The 18,686-nt window shown below is 28.0% G+C and overlaps 1 protein-coding gene across 11 annotated transcripts in view; it reads right to left on the minus strand.

Moving 5' to 3' along the window:
* Positions 1–2,330: 2,330 nt before the first annotated feature.
* LOC100214532 (shaker-related potassium channel tsha2) overlaps positions 2,331–18,686 on the minus strand; it is a 54,333-nt gene continuing 37,977 nt past the window's right edge. For all 11 annotated transcript variants that reach the window (XM_065799536.1, XM_065799528.1, XM_065799534.1 and 8 more), the window contains 2 exons: positions 10,553–10,742; positions 2,331–2,989 (listed from right to left, as the gene is read on the minus strand). In XM_065799536.1, the coding sequence (XP_065655608.1) occupies positions 2,625–2,989; positions 10,553–10,742 (555 nt within the window). In that variant the 3' untranslated portion in view covers positions 2,331–2,624. The remainder of the gene's footprint in view (positions 2,990–10,552; positions 10,743–18,686) is intronic.

The following is an 18,686-nucleotide window of genomic DNA, read 5'->3' on the forward strand; positions in this document are numbered from 1 at the left end:
ATACTTAACATATACCAAGTTATGCTTCTAATGTTTAAGTCAAAACATGGTTTATCTCCTAATATATTTCACACTTACTTAACCAAAATTATTCATAAATACCCCACAAGGTTTTAACTAATAATTATGTTGTTCCAAGATCTTATTTACAACTCAGTTCATTTCATATTCAATACCGTGGACCATTTATATGGAAAAGTTTTTTGAAAAGTATTATTAAAAACAAAACTCTTCAAACTTCTCCCCAGAACAATTCAAAAGAGAATCTAAACGATTTCTATTAGAAAATAACTTTGATCTTAACAAATTTTTTAAAAATTTGTTAAGATCTTAAACCTAAAATACCTAAAATAATTAAACTGATAATTTTAAAAATTAGTGCCTAAAATAATTAAATTCTTATTTTCTTTTTATAAAAATGAAAAATAAATAGCTAAAAGAAAAAATATATATAAATATATATATATATATATATATATATATATATATATATATATATATATATATATATATATATCTTATTATATGATTTACTATTTGTAATACATTATGTTTTACTACATAATTTTCAATCTGTAAATTTTCAACTTTTAATTCTTAATTTGTTTCATAAACTGAAGGCGTCTTCTTCTTGCTCCAGCCATTAATTATATATGTACGATCTTTCTTATTATAAATTTTATTAAACGGCAAAGTAAAATAAAATTATATATATATGCCATTTTTGCTTATCTTAATCGATATGTCGTATCGATTTAGATATGTCGTATCGATTTAGATAAGCAAAAAAGGCGAGAAAACGCTTACATAAATATGATGCAGTAGATTATATATTTTCCCTCTTTTAATGAAGCCAAAATGTCTGGTATTTGCCGACTTAAACAAAATATATAAGTTTCAGGTTACTCACTTTAATATTGATTAGAATCTTTTATAATAACTGCAAAGTTTATATAGCTATAAAAGTTGTTCGAAACATAAAAGTCAGTAAACCGTACTAATGACTCAAAATGTTTTCATGACACTTTTTTGAAAAAAAAAAAAAATCTAATTATCCCTTACACGCATTTTGAAATTTCACACCCCTTTTTAAAATGTTTTTATCTGTTTTTTTCTGTGGTGCAAAGATACATCGCTCAAGTGTGAAATCAGTAATGCTCAATTTTAGCCTGTGCGAAAAAATTGACAACTAGCACAAAAATGATGCAATGTATTTTAATACTCAGTAGAATCAAAGTATATCTTAGCGGAGCAAATCAGTTGTTTTTTCATGGGTTGAGCTTCTAATTTAAAAACCCCTCTCCCAAAACGCAGTTCTTGGGATTACTGCGCTTATCTTGTTTAAAGAGTTCTAACAACAATTTAGAAATTTATATTTAACTTTATGCTTAAATTTTGTTAACTTATATACATATTAAAGTTAAATATAGTTTTAAAAAAAAATTCGTGTTGGTATAAGTTTGTGTTTCTGAATTTAGTATGTTATGGGTTTAAAAAATAAAAATAAAGTTGTTAGTTGTTATAAATATGTTACATTTATTTATTTATGATAATTCTGAACATTAAACTGATGCTTTTTCTTAAAAACTTTTCAATAACAACTACAGTTGTCATAAGGGAGACTCTTTGAGTTTTCTAGCCCATTTGTAACGGCACAATTTTTTGTAAATATTAAAACGTAATCTTATAGAGCATAAATTTAGACAACATTTTCAAGTTAAATTTATTATAGAAAACTGGTTTGGAGCTTTTCCTTGACTTCAGAAAATAAAATTAAAAAAAGTTTGCTAACTTGCCTCATTCCCGGGTAATTTAGCTTAAACTTTTAAAATGATTAAAAATGTATTATAAAGTGCGAAATTTATGCAAAAAAGTTGGTAGAGTGGTCGCCTCATAAGCAAGAAGTTCCAAGTTCGATTCCCACCACGTTCCTGGTAGAACCGTGCTAAACTTGTTTCTCCGCACAGCAGTCTTCTTCGTCAATGTTCGTGTTTTGGAGTTAAAGAGTTAAGAGTGGGTTAAAACTACAACTAAAATAGCCTTCTCAAATGTAGTAGCCTTCTCGGCCTTGGGGGATGGAGGGTTGGGGAAGGGGAAAAATAAATAAATAAAAAGTTTGTATAAATTGCGTTGATACCACAGAACTTGTAAAAATGCTTTTTAAAGATCATTTTTTGGCCTTTATAGAAATTCCATGTTAATGAATAAACATGGAATTTTACTGTTATATATATGTTACCTATGATAAAAGTAGGAAAAAAGTATATATAATATAAAATTTTGCAAATGATGTGACAACTTAATAGTTACTTTCTTACAGAAACAAAACGTTCAGAATTTTAGGCATATACTCTATATAAGTATGTCAATAAATATTTAAAAAATGCTAACATATCTTTAAAGCACATTATAAAATATATAATACCCATGAAATATAAAATATTTTAGAAAAAAAAAGTCAGTGAAATTTTAACATTAAAAATTTATCACGTATAACTTTTCCAATTTAAAGTTCTTTTGTTTGTAGTTTTTTTTTTAATTAAGAATATCTTTGATGCTTGATTGTTAATGCTATTCATGCTGAGTAACCTTATTTAAAAAAATTTAGCCAACACATTCATTCTCTAAACAGGTGATTCCAAGTGGTATTCTATTTCACTGCAAGAGTCGCTTCTCACCTTCGTTTGAGTGGGTCCATTAGCTTTAAAGCTCTCTGTCTTAAAAGGCTGTCTCAAAGACATTTTGTTCTGTTTTGAATCATTGTTAGAGGGGACAATTTGGTAGTTACTTTCTGTTACAATTGATGCAAAACTAGAGTAAATATTTCTATTATTTCCCAATGGTGTTTCTAAGTAATCTTCATCCAACGGTTCAGGTGTATCTTGTTCAAGAGTATAATAGTAGGTAAAATTGTTCACTATAACGGGAACAGGAAACGCTATTGTAAGTACACCAACCAACACGCATAGAGATCCAACTATTTTACCACCTATGTAAATAAAATAGATCAATAAAAAAGGTTAAAATAATTTAAACTATTGCTTTAAAAATGAAATAAACTACAGGTTTGTAGATTTAAAAAAAATTACATTTTGAAACCCTTTTTATTTTATTTTCTATAGTATTTAAGAATGTAATAGGCACTAAATTATATAAACTATATTAATATTGTTACAATATTGCATTAGATTTATGTTATCTCAATTGCAACTTTTTGTTTGTTTGTTTGTTGCGGTTATTAAGGTGTTCTTAGAAGTTTATAGGGTCTTATTATAGAGCACCGTGGAAGAGCATTTAACTAGAAAGTTTACGTCTTACAAATGTCGTTTGTTGGGCTAGAGTTGGCGTCAAATCTCTGACTTCTTGGTTCAGAACCCAGAACTCTCCTTAATGCATCACGGCTGCACTATTTGCATACAATCGCAAAACAAATTGGAATATTTTAACATGATTTTAAATTATTGCTACTTAATAATGCACTTTTTCATAACAAATATTTATATAAAGAATGAATGAAATTGATTATTTTTATTCAAAATTAAAATGCCTTATAATGAACTTTCCCCTATGTAAGTTTTTAATCTTTTGACGTCCTCAATGCTTACATTATATGAGTTTGAGTTTATGTATTTCAGAAATCAATTATATATGCATATACTAAATTTATATATTTCGATGAGAAAGTGCTACAGCAGGCACTTCCGTGCTGAAAGAAAAGAATTGTGTCCGTTCATTTATCTATATTGGACTTCAACTTCTAAAATCTTTGAACGAGTTGACTGATACACATTGTTTTAAATGTATGTTAATATTACTTATATTAGATAAATTATTTTGAATGTATGCCAATAATGTTTACAATAGGGGCTATTTATTTGGATAAAAATTATCCTTCCTAACCAGGATTTAAAAACAACCGAGATCTCGCCTTTTCTAAACTCATACAATTAAAACATTGCGTTCATATGTAAAATTACTCACCCCGCCTATGCAAAATTTCACCCAAGAACTACCGGGATCCCAGTTAGGCGGGATCCCGGTTGGGGTGAAAACTCTTCATATAAACACAAGCTGAAAACCATCCCAGAAAGACTTGACAGCTTTGTTACAAAATTTAAATAGAATTTGCTTAATTTTTAAATTTAAGTCTTTTGACCACGTATAAAGTTTTAACATTTGTCTTGAAGTAGAAAGTTTTTTTCGTTAGTTAACTATAAATTATTTATGATATTTATTTCGTAAAGCGCGAAATATTATCAAAATTTTAATATCTATATAACAAAAGTAAAAAGTTATCAAAAAATTTGTTGTAAATCTAAACAGCTTATATTAAACTTTCATTTTTAGTTTTAAATTTAAAAATTGACGCGAACGATTTTTTCTGTGTTCAAAAGGGAAAGAGAAATGAGTCATGATATGTCACTTTACAGCAGAATCAATATAAAATTGGTGCAGTTGCAACTTTTTTGAAAAGTACGATTTTAAGCAATTTCTTCTCAATTCTGTGTTTTATTAATAATTTTAGTATTTAATCTTAACTAATTAAAAAAAAAAAAAAAAAGCTGTTTTTTATTTTTTTATATTTTATTGCAAGTTTTACTTTGTGCAAATTTATATTATTCTTTATATACTTATTTATTTAATATTTATTTCTAAGAATTTGTTATTTTACTTTTTATTAATTATTTTATTACTTTATAAAAATTTTTTTTTTTTAATTTAAAAATTAAAAAAAAAAAATTCTTTATGACCCTGTAACTTTTTGTTTTTGTTTCATCTTTTTATAAGTACAGTCTTATTTTATATATATTCGTAACATTTATATTCTCTATATGAAATTATTTATTTTTTACGGAATCAATCTCGGGGTTTGGCGATAAGACAAATTGTGTCTTCTTCTTGCCCCGGCCATCTGTATATTGGAAATATTGGTTGTATTTACATTTTTTATACGGCAAAAATGGAGAAAAAAAAAAGCCTTGTGTAATGAATCGAGTGCTCATTTTTTGAGGAGATATTTAAAATTTAAATTTTTTTTCTTGATACTTAATAATATTGTTATTCAAAAGCCAAGTATATTATACGCGACTTTTGAATAATTCCTTACGAACACGAGGTGAACCTCGGTTAAGCTGGATGTTTTTTCTCCATATAATCAGCCCCTTAGAGACATTGTTTTAATGTATGATATCATTACTAATATTAGATTACGCATAATCGTTAACGTATAACAAATAACGTATAATTGAATGCATGATATTATTACTAATATTAGATATATATCATGATGGATAAAAGTTGGACAATTTTATCCATCATGAATTTTTTTTAAGCATGTTACTAAAAATTTTTCTTCTTTTTTTAGTTTGTTGTTTGATTAATTTTGATAATTGATAAAAAAAAGAATTATCAACTAAAAACAATAAAAACTCCATCAAAATGCTGTATTTATAAAAAGCAAAAGTACAACAGTTAGAGTACAACAGCCAAGTTACAACAGTTTAAATTACAACAGTTGTCTTTACTTTGCTCGGTTGCCAAGACAAATGTGCATATATTGGCTTATATTTAGGAACAAATGTTGTGGAATTGTGTACAAGTGTCGATAAATATAAAAAGTATACAAGTATTGACTGATATTTGTAGGAATGAACAATCTGTTCTATTTTTTTTATAACAAAACTGAAAACTTAAAAACTGAAAGCGTAAAAAAAGTATTGGTGCTTCAAGCGTGTTTACGTATGATGAGGCATGACAACATAAATAATAACTTTTAAAAGCATTTTTACAAAAATCGCAGTTGTGGGGTCGTTTAGAAAAGAGGGGGAAAAGTTTCCATTAAAAAAGGTTAACGTAAAAATTTTAATTGTTGGATAACTAAAATTTAAAAACCATAGGACTTTCTTTTCAAACAATATTCCTGGTAATGATTAAATCCCAGTTTTTTCGAAGATTGGCAGCTTTCCCATAGAATCGCATGAAAAATAAAATAAGTTGCAGTTATTAATAAAAAAATAATTAATTTTTTTCTAAATACTGAGCATAAGCTTGTCGGAATTCTATGTTTAGAATTATAACAAGGTAAACTTAATACAACAACAAAACAAAACTTGTTATGGAATACAGAAACAAGTACATTGCGAGAACAACTAGCAGAAGTAAACTCTGCTCCGCCTTAGATTTGACGTTTTGTGGAAGTAATGTAGGTGAAACTCTTCCCCCATATAAAGTTTATAAAACCACTTGTTTATTCGATTCATCAACAAAATATGGTCTGACTTTAATTGAACTAAATCTGGTTTGATGGAGTAACTTTTATGAGAAGCTTTTTTAAAATATCATTACCGTGTCTGAAAAAATAGGAAAATTATATATAATAGACTACCGTTTCTCTTCTCAATAAAGTTAAATAGTGTTTCAAGTTTATGAATATCATAACAACCTGACCTAATGAAACAAGCTTTAGCTTTGTTAAAGATGTATAATTTGTTCACTTGTTAGAGTCTTGTTAAATATATACTTGCATGTTCACTAAAAAGATCCAATTTAATGTACTTATCTTAGCGTTGTTAAAACGCGGTAAAAAGTTTGTGCCACGTAAAGATTTCTCTAAATTTTAAACTTATTTTACTTTAATATTGTTCTTTACTAGACAATTTATGATCTTTTTATTTGAAAAAAATTTATTTTACCAAAAATAATCAGAAATGTACCCCTGATATTAGATCATGGAAGCCGCTATTTTGACTTTATCAACTTTAGAAATGCCCAATATCATGTAAAAATTACGAAAGATTAAAAATTTCAAATCACGAAGGTCAATCGATTGGATATTATATTTTGTTGCCATATGAAAAAGTAAAGGGTAAGGGCCAAGTAAAGGGCAAATAACTTAAAGATGATTCACTGATGACGTCAAAGATAGTTTACATAATAAATTGAGAGAAAATTTAAAGATTTTAATTTTTATCTTTAAATTTTTTGTTACATTGTAATGCTGCTTTTAACAAGTTATAGAGTAAAAACTTTGCAATTTGTTGTCAAACCAATCAAAGTAGAGGAAAACAGAGCATAATAGCGAATGGGGCAATATGACTTTTCATATAAATCAAAAATAAAAAAATAAAAAATACATGGGTGGAAACGAAACTTTATATATATATAGCTTATATTTTAAAATACATATTAGATTTTTTAATATAGTTAACATGATTTTAAGTTTTTTTTTACACAAAAAAATGTTACGGTTACGGTTATTACTAATGGTTTACGGTTTAGGTTATTGCTAATGGTTTACGGGTGTAACTTTTTCAGTGATATTTTTTTGCAACAATTTATTTTGAAATAATTTAAATAGAGTAGCTTGTATTTTTCAAATTTTTCAAATTTGGAAACTTGCTAAAATCACGTGACCGAACGGCAAAATTATGAATTTTACATTTTGTTTTTATTGAAAGTTTTTCTACTTGCAAACTGAAAACTGCAGACAGGCAATGAATCATTATGAATAAAAAATATATTAAAATTGATGGAGCAATAATATTTAAATAATATTATTGCTTTATAAATAAATTTTGAAAAAACTCAGGGTTTTCAAAAACTGTGCCATCTTGCCCTGTCTTCCCCAACTTAAACATGATAATCGAGGTAAAGTATAGAGGTGATGATGAAAAGAATGTCAGAGAAAATACATCAAGGAATTACCAAAAAATTTCTTTAAATTTAACAATGAACATAAAATAAAAATAATTCAAAATTTCCAAATTTTCATTTTTACATAGACTACTTAAAAATCTCGCAACAAGTAGAATTGAAAAGCGCTTTTCTAAAAAGAGCTAAGTCACATGTTTATTGTTTTGAGAAAAATAGAAAAAACTAATAATGCGGCGAAGTATTTTTTGAATATCAACATCTTTGTAACCATAAATAAAGATGATGAACAATTTTTTTATTTATAGCAGCATAGTTAGATTTGTACCTTTTTTAATAATGGAACCGAATGTAAAAAAAAGAAAAAAAAAAGAAAATCAATTTTGGAGAAATTAAATTGAAGAAGGTATACATTTTCATCTCCTAACTTTTACCCTCGTATTAAATTCACTATACATTAAATTACAGTCTAGTGACTAAAACAATTAATAAATATATTATATTGATTTAATACTGTTTATAATTAACATATTTCATATACTTCCTTACTTATGACCTACGTTATGCTTGTCAATATATTTAATTTCTTATTTTGAAGTTAATTGGTGATCATAAGTTTAAATTTTATCAAATGTACTTAAAAATACAAATTTATTATGATGTGATGCATCTCTGGGTAACTTGACCGTTATTTCCATCAAACCTTGGATTAAAACGATACCCTGCCAAAAATTGGTTAAAAAAAAGATACATTTTTAAATTTTTTTGACAAGATATTGACTTAAATTCACAAAGCTGCTCAACCCTATGTCAACGGGGTAAGTTAAGCAACAGTGTACGGAAAGCTGAGCCATCAACGAATAAATGATTATGTATGACATAGAACTGGAATAAATCATTAATCAAACTATCATTTTTATTACAATCTTTTTATTTTATACACTTAAATGACGTAAGAAAGAGTAGAAGAAAAAAAACTAAAAATTTATATATAGTGTACCGCAAAACTCTTTCTTATCAAAGTTGTATCTTTGTGATCAATAGTTTATCTTTATTTTTTGTTTCAAAGCTACTTAACTTACCCCTACTCAACAAGATGACACAATAGCCAGGTTTTAAAGAGAGCAGTAAGACTTCGGAAAAAACAAGATGACACAATAGCCAGGTTTTAAAGAGAACAGTAAGACTTCGGAAAAAACGACTGATTATAATCGAAAGTTACTCGAAAGCCCGATAAAATAGCAAAATATCAACACTTAAGTGATGTCAGATAAATAAAAATTATAGAAATCTGGGAGAAAAATAAAAACAACTTATTTTTCATTTTTTGGCTCAAAACAGTAAAAGTGTCTGTGCATCTTACTTGACTGGTGCCCAACAACCTTTTGTTGCGTATTATAATATCCATTCTAATTACCTAACTTTTATCCCTTAGATGTTTTGTCATACCATGCATAACTTTTTAGATATCTACATCTTGTCATTTTAGACATCACTCTACATCTTGTCATTTTAGACAGATCTTGACATTTGAAGCATTCTGACTTTTACGTTCGATCATTGGTTGTAATAATATATATTAGTTTATATGAAGAAATTTAACTTATTATGAATACTTGTTAAAGTTTTTATGAAATTTACAAACTAAGGGTGAACCTTTTGTTTTATTTGATGCACAAAACGTATTTAGTAATTAATATGACTATTTTTTTTATTGAATTATTTATACTTTCCATTAAAGAAAAAATTTAAAATTCTATAAGTTTTTTTATAAAAAAACAAAGTACCCACTTTTATTTTGAAACTATACAGTTGTTTGCCTGACTGTGCAATTTTTAGGCTGCAGTCAAAAACTTGCACTGTTAACTCAAAATAGGACACAATAAGGTTTTGTAATGTCAAAGTTGTTTCATTTTCAAAACTAAAAAAATTGTTTTCAGATTTTCAAAACTATCACATTTTCAAAAATAAATTTTGCTTCACACATGCGTTAAAAAAAAGAGGATATGATTTTGAATAAAATAAATTTTAAAACAATGTTTTCATATTGTGATCAAAAATAAGTATTTTACTTGTGGTCTATACCTTAAGTTTATTTTAATATATATTTTTACTATAAAACATAATTTTATCTTAATGAAATTTTTTAAGCATCACGGCAAACATTGAATAGAAAAATTTCAGAGAACCTATATAGACATTTTTAGCGGTTGACTGTAGTTTTGACCCTGAGTAACCAGGAAAAAAAAAAAAAAAAAAAAAAAAAAAAAATTAAAAATCATGTTTCTTAAGAAGAACAAGTAAAATACGTAAGCATAACATTTGTGTCGTAGGCGAGGACGTGAAAGTGAAAAGATTTGCAATAAACTAAAAAAGTTGGATGCACGAAAAAAATTATAATTTTTAAACCAATAATCTTTGGGAAAACTATTTAGTCTTTTAAAAACTTTTTATTATTATTTATAATGTGCCTTTCTTTAAGTAAATCTCTTTTTACATGAAACTCTTGCATACTATTAGTATATTATCTTTTTTGTTTAAATAGTATATGTGGCAAATTTAATAAACTATCATTCTAACTTTAGTGTATATTAAAATGCATTACTCAGCTTCAATACAAGGTACAAAGTAATAGTAAGAAGGTCCTAGTGAGCACGTTACGTAAAAAAGACGTCTTTTAAACGTCTAAAAAAACTTCTTTTGAACGTTCAAAGACGTCTTTTTTAGGTCCTGTGCCCACTGGGGTATAAAGTTACAATAAGAAGACACAAACCTACAATAAGAAAAAGTTAATTGTCGAATTTTTAAAAACTTTAAAAGTATTTTGGAAAATAAAAAAAAAGTTTTTTACATACTTTTAAAAGTTTTAAAAATTATTAAAAAACCTCATTTATTTTTTTACCAAGTGTCGTTGGAGTTATATCTCCGTAGCCAACTGTTGTCATGGTAACAATTGCCCACCAGAAACCGTGGATGATGCTTTGAAATTGAGTATTTTTTTCTCTTTCTTCGCAAAAATAAGCAGCCGATGAAAACAAAACAACGCCGATAGCAAGAAAAAATACTAACAAAGCTAGCTCTTGCAAACTTGCCTAAAATATATAATAAAAATCAAGAAATTACACTTATAATTTACAACATATTATTAAAAGATCAACATTTTTTGTAGATTTTAATTCAAGAACAACCTATGACAAAATTAAAACAATTTATACTCTAATACAACTGGTAAATTTTTTTTCCCTAAATATTATTTCATGTTATTTTATAACATGAAATAATATTTAAAAAAACAAAAAAACGATAGTTCAAGGAATATGTGTAAAATTAAAAAAAAACTTTTCTCTACAGCAAAATAAAAATTCTTTTAAATCTCCATGCACATAGGTAACATTTGGTTCTGATATTTAATTTGTTTAAACACCAAATTTAACTATTTAACAACATTATTTCGAAATTTTTTAATGAAACCTTTTCATTTCTTCGTGTGTAAATTTAAAAAGATTTTCGAGTATTCTTTTTTCTTTTTATTTTTTATACAGAAAATGGTACAAGTGCATTTGATTTTTCTGATTTATTCTTTACGACTTTTTAACTTGATTGAACCATTCAACCAGTCTTTACATATTTACTGAAAATCTTAGCTTAAGTTAATCCAATAATATACATTTTTTGTCTCTATCAATACAAAATAGATAGGTTCATTTCTTTTTTTTTTTAATAAAGTCTTTTTGTTTAGTATTTTCGTTATTAGATTATTTCAAATTGATATTCTGAAAAACTAAATTTAAACAATTTATCGGACATATGGCGTAATGCATAGTGATGACAAATGCATAGTAATGGCGTAATGCATAGTAATAGCATAATGCATAGTGACTAGTTTCTTTAAATTTCCTTTAAGTTTTTATGCTAACCTTTAGCTAAATAAAAAATAATTTGTTTAAAGTCGCATACCACATGGTTTAAGAACTGGAACAACAAAACCCTCAATAACAGTACCATCAATAACACTCTTACACCCTTGTTATAACACTCTTACACCCTTGTGGAAATATGTCAGGTGAAAAAACAAACAATGGAAACGGATTCAAAGCCATTATATTTTATTTAGTTTTAAAAAATATTTAGAAAATATTTTGTCAATGTTCAAAAATATAAAAGTGGGTTAAAAGACAGATTCAGAGTTTTAAGTTCTTAAGATAAATAGCTTTTGAAAATAGTGCATGCTGGAAGTTTTTAATATTTATATTGATATCAATTAAGAATGCTTTAGAAAAATTGCAACGATCGGGGTTGAGAGACTGGTAAGAACGCTTGTTTATTTAGAAAACAATAGAAAAAAATCTCAATTTGTAATTTTGAGATTTCAGGTTTTAAAAAGAATGATATTGTCCCAAATGTGACTTTAGAACAAAGTATTAACTTTTTTTAATCTCAAAATAAGGATTAGCACACACCTGTTGCATTACAGAAAGAAAAAAACAAACAAGTAAAACAACTAGGTAAAAGTAAAAAATATCATGAAAAAAAACACATTAATCCAGTTTAATAGTTAACAAGGTAAAACGAATTTTAAATACTTTGAAACATTTGACTACCCGGACGGCTGTAGAAGGGTAGTTCTCATACGAAAGAATTTGAATTGGAGTATACAATTAACTACAAAAATCTACAAGAATATAAATGTATGAGTGTAATTGAACAAAAGTTTATCGAAGTTATAATGAGGCCCTAGAGGTTAATGAGGTCCTAGAGATTATTAAGGCCCTAGAGATTCACTAGGTCCTTGAGCCGGCAAAAATAGAAGTAACCATCAACATTGTTTGACAAAAATAAAGTTGTTGAAATGATTAAAATTACGTTAATGACGGTCATATCCCAAATCAAGCAGCATCATGAAAAAAGAACAACAGCTAATAGATTACAAGCAACAACTAATCATTCTTATCTCAATATAGCAAAACGAAACACTTATGGCAGTAATTAAAATAAAAATTACAAAAGAGAAAAATATAGTAGTTGGAGGTCGTAAACAGTTCAAATATAGAAGTAATGGTGATCTTGTAAAAGAGTTTTTTGATGCAATCGAAGTGAACCATAAAGAAATTTTTGACGTTCGTTGTAATAAAAAAAGAAACATTTGGCAAACAATCACTAGAACATAAACCTGGACAAGCAAAATCGAATTGGTGTAATACAAGTTGTGTCAAGTCAACAGATGTACAACAAGACCACCCTCAAAGCCCAAAGCCAACTCCCACAAGGAGGAAGCGTTCAGAGAAGTATACATTTGAGAAAACCGAGTAGCAGTAAAGCAAGAAGTTTTCAATAAATTATATAATAAAAAGAAGCGAAAAAATAAAGCCCTTATGAAAGCTATCCTGAACGAACCCATTTGATGGATCATCCACAGACGGACCAGATATATGTGCTGCATTGAAACAGCACAATCTGCTAATAACAAGAAATATTTTTGGATTAAACTAAAATAATCAGATCAAATTAAAACAGCAGTTTCAAAGAATCACTAAAAACAATCCTTAACTCCTTACCAAAACCATGCCAATACCATTTCAATATGTCAATACCATTTCCACCACATCAACAAAGACCAATTCTGGTTTACTGTAAATCAAACCAGCTACGTTTAAGCCAACTAAATTATCTGTAATCAAACAAAACTAAAATAACAATTAATAATCCAAATAAAGAACTTAACTTCTTGGCAAACAATCCTCGTTTGCTAAAGCTTAAAGAGATAAACTAATTGCAAGAACTTATAATGAAATAACAGAAAAGAAACCAAATTTACTTTTCTTCACTGCCACCTGGTTTGATCAAAAGTCAGAAACTCGACTTAGCTACCAACTTCATATCAAAAACCGAGGAGCAGAAGAGGTGGTGTAGCCACCTTCATAAAAGGTGATACTCAGAAAATGAAACACAAGTACATCACCTCAACTCAACAAATATCAAACAAATATGGCGAGCAATAGGATATGAATCTTATTAGGCTGCATATACCAACAGTATGATAATGACGTGGGAGTTATAATTTGTAAAACAAATCATCAAATCAATTGATTCAGTAAAGCTGAGCTTATCAACACTAGGCTGCTCATCTGTCCTAATCTACGGCGATTTCAACTTTAGCCGCAGTACTTGATGGAAGCTCAGTAACATTTGCACATGAACAAAACAAACATCCGATTGACGTTAAATTCCAGCACATGCAAATGGTCACATTACCCATTCACTGCAGAAATAAAGAAAAAAAACCATCAAGCACACAAAATTTATAAATCACTTTCGAACGTGACCGCATAGATGATATACATGAAGGCAGCTCATTTGGATACACACCAGCAGGGAAAGCCCAGTGCTTTCTTATTAACTCAACAGCAATTCTGTTAAAAAAGAACAGAAAAGATTCATCTGGAGCAAGGCAAACTATGAACAGCAAATGAAATGGTGAAGTCATTGGAAGACAACTATGGAAATCTTATAAGAGACAATCATAAAGTTTCTCATTTACTCAACGTATATTTCTAGTCTGTATTTGTTGTTGAACCCGTACATTAGATGCCAACCTTTAAGAGCCAAACAGAAATAGAATGCGCCCCGAGTGAAGTAGAAATAAAAACTAAATTAGTTCAGTTTGACAAAGTTGAAAGGCTTTGATAACATACATCCTCGTGTCCTTCAAAACAATGCTACTACAACAGCCAGGCCACAAGCTATGATTTTCAAAAAATAACTAGCTGAACGCAGAGTCTTTATTCTCTGGAAGTTATAAAACGTGACTCCTATTTTAAAAATGGAAGCTGAAGGAAATACATACTAACAGAAGCACTATTTCGTAATTATGCAATAAATATGATTCACACATCTAAAACTTGAAGCGTATGGCATACACGCGCACTCCTGAATTGAATAACTGGCTGGTTAAAAAAAAACAACAGGTAGTGGTAACTAGCAATAGCAAGCCTGAATGGGTAAATGTTACTAGCAGAGTTCCAAAAGGTTCAGTTTAGGTCTATGATCTACGCCAATGACAGTAAAATCTTAAGGGTCATCAAAAAATAAGATGATGCGATAAAATTACAAATAGACATAGATCATTCAGTCAAACTGTCTAAGAAGTGACTCATGTTATTTAACTCAAAAAATGTAAAGTCATACATTCTGGTCACTCAAATAAATCAGTGCGCTATTACTCATAGACAACAATTGAACATAACTTGGAATAACAAATATTGAACATAACCTAGGTATCCTCAATACAAAACATCATACGATAACATCAAACGACCTTGAGGTTAAGCATGAAGTAGAAGCTGCAGCAGCTAGATTAAACCAAGTACTTGGCAGGCTAAAATAAATTATTTCGCACAAAAGGAATAATGTTATGGAGGGTCCTTTACACAACATACATTAGACCTCATCTTTGGTATGCTATCCATAACTGGTCTCCTAACCTAAAAAGTAACATAAAAACACTTGAACGCATTCAACAGCGAGCACTTTAAATCTTTTGTCAGTCCTTTATTAGAATGTTTATGTCGTGATTGGGCTGGACCTTCGTATAATGCTTTTTCCCAACTAAGATGGAATATATTGTTTCAAAAAAAACTAAAAAGAAACAAGTTTTAAAACTTAAAGAGTTAATGTCATCGGTTCTGATGACAATGAACTGATGCAAATTTGCTGCATATGCTTTATTCAGATTTGAATTGCATATGAGTTTTTACTATACGACAACATATTTATAAATACTTATTTAAAAGTGTGTAATATTTAGGTAAAAAAGTTTTCAAAGGTGGCTTAAACATTTTTTCAAACACTTTTTTAAATGTGTTTAAATATTTCGGTAAAAGAGTTTCTGAATAAACAGAAATTATAAACCCCAAAGGAAATGCTCAGTAAGAAATCACATGAATAAAAATCAAAAAAGTAAAATACTACAAACATAGTTTTGCTATGATTTTGTCACTAACACTTAGATTTTTTTTCAATTTTTGATATTTTAAATGAGATCCAATAGTAGTAGCTTCTCAAAGTTTAAATGCACTCTTAATAAAACTTCAAATGATGCAGAGTTATAATAATTATTTAGTTCTTCATGAATATAGTTAAATAAAGTATAGTCGATATATGCATCATCCGATATATGTCGATATCATCAGATATATGTTGATATACACATTATTTAAAAAAATATCAAATATATTTGATATATGCATTATCTGTAAAGTTATCAAATAAAATATATGATACATCATCAGAAAAGTTATCAAATAAGCTGTTAAAAATAAAAAAATAAAATTTTACTGGAAAAAGTGGTAATACAATTTATATGCAATGAAAGTAAGTTTATTTGAAGATTTTAGTTGAACTAACTACTCTGAAAGTGTAGTTAGTTCGACTAAATTTCGGGTTCAGCAATGGCTTTTAATAGGCCAGTTAATTTCTGTGGTGTGAAGTCTGTGGTGTCAATTTATTATTTATTGTCACTCAGCAGGTACTTTTTAAAATTAAAAAAAGACTTATGTTCAGTAGCCGTTGAGGGACTAGACGAAGCGATCAAACTTTTTTAAATTTCATTTCCATTCCAAGAGCAATCTATTTTACAATTTCATTATTTAATAGGAGCTTAATAAAGTAAATAATTGATACAAATTCTTTTCGATATAAATAACGGGTTTAAAAAGAAGCTTGCATAGTTTTGCTTTATACCACCTTCTTCATCGAACATAAAAATTGGTAGAGGAAAAATGAAAGGTGGACATGAAACAGCTAAAATTGTGGTCACAGTAGCTTTAGTTGTTACGTTTTATAGTTTAAAAAAGTATTGTAATTCTCTTACACGTTTGGCATCTAAATTTGCTCCAATCTGCTCTAACTGTACATGCTTGTTACTGCAGGGTATATATATATATATATATATATATATATATATATATATATATATATATATATATATATATATATATATATATATATATATATACACACACAGTGGGGTGCAAAAAAAAGCCAAACTAACATTTTTTCTTGATTTTAAGTATATAATGTATAAGAAAGCAAAACTAAAAAATTGGATATGGTAGTGAAAAACCTTGGACAGAAAAGGTATGTTTATATATACACTAATATTTATTTAAATAAAATCTTTAAAAAACAGATTAATACAAACACATTTAATATTTTAGAAAACAACTAACATAAATAGAAATTGGATAAATTATTGAAGCTGCTGACCAAGGAGAGTCTCACAGAAGCATTGGAAAACGTTTCAAATGACAAAACTCAACTATTAGTAGATTGGTGAAGAAGTATAAGCACACTGGTACAGCTGAAAGGTCTGTTGGATCTGGTAGAAAGCCTAAAACATCAAAAAAGGAAGATGACTGTATTCTTAATACCGTCAAAAAAGATCGTAAAATCACATGTTCTGAGATAAAGCTAGAATTGAACCTTACTAATATCTCAAAATGGACAATATCTCGTCGAATAAAAGCATCAGGGGAGTTTTTTGCTGGAAACCAAATAAAAAAACCTTTTGCTAGTGAAATCGTTTGCAAAAAAAGATTAAAGTGGTGCATTGAGCACAAAGATTGGACATGTGAGCAATGGCCTAAAGTTATTTGGAGCGATGAGTCTCCTTTTGTGTTGTTCCATAACAGTCAATCTCACTGCTGGAAATTATTTGGGGAAAAGTTCAACCCTCAAACATGCAAGGCAACCATTAAACATGACACAAAAAAGTTAATGTTTGGTGTTGTTTAAGGGCACACAAAGTTGGAAAGCTTTACTGGGTGGAGGGTACCATGGACCAGCATTTGTAGCACAAAATCTTAGTTTATCAATTTGGACCAAGTATAGAAGAACTTTTCCGTAATAATGACTACATTATTCAACAAGATAACGATCCAAAACATACAGCACCGTTGAATAAAAGATATATGGAATCGAAATTGATACCAGTTATGTCTTGGCCAGCACAGTCTCCTGATTTAAATCCAAAAGAAAATCTTTGGTCTATATTGAATAGAAAATTGCAAGATCGTCGGCCAACAAATGAAGATAAACTGTTCCAAATTCTTCTTGCAGGTTGGAATCCTTTACCAAATGACTTATTAAAAAGACTTGTAGATAATATGCCTTCTAGATGCGCAGAAGTAGTCTTAAGAAACAAAGGATGGCCAATTAAGTACTAATACAGCTAAAACTTGAAAAATACTTTACAAATCCTATTTTCTTTTCATTACATGTAATGTACAATAATATTGTATACATTTCTTTAAAAATTGTCCTGAATTACTTTTATTATACGAGTTTAAGACATTTTTTATTGTTTTTTTTTATCAAAAAATTGAGTGTGGCTTTTTTTTTGCACCCCACTGTATATATATATATATATATATATATTTTTATTTATATAGTTCCATTTTGGTATTGTTAAAAAATACCATCAGTTTTTGCAGGATACCTTAAAAAATTTGATCGTAATGGATATAGAAGCTGATGAAGATGTACTCATATAGTTTTTTCGATGTCACGTTGCGTCATGCACAAATAATAATATAATATTAAAATACATTTTATATATAAACAAAAACTAATAATTAAATAAAAAAATTGATTTTTCAATGAAGGAAGGGGGGAAAGGGGTTATGAAGTGTTGACGTAATTATATAGGGGGTCTCTGGAGGTTTGATAAGTTGTTAACAAGGAGAAGGGTATAGGTAAAAACTGCCAAAAAATTGTTGACGTAATTAATGGACAGCCGCTAACATTGTTGAAGATGCTTTTGTTGTAATTTAGTTTGAAGTTTTTAAAACCATTTTGTTTAAGTGCTTCTTCGCATTCTAGTTTTGATAACATAAATATGTTGCAGCTGCTTGAACAACATTTAATAAAATCATAAAATGCTACAACACAAATACAAAAAAGCCTGACTTTTGTCATATATATATATATATATATATATATATATATATATATATATATATATATATATATATATATAT

This window comes from Hydra vulgaris, chromosome 06 (genome assembly GCF_038396675.1).
Source record: "Hydra vulgaris chromosome 06, alternate assembly HydraT2T_AEP".
NCBI classification, from domain to species: Eukaryota; Metazoa; Cnidaria; class Hydrozoa; order Anthoathecata; family Hydridae; genus Hydra; species Hydra vulgaris.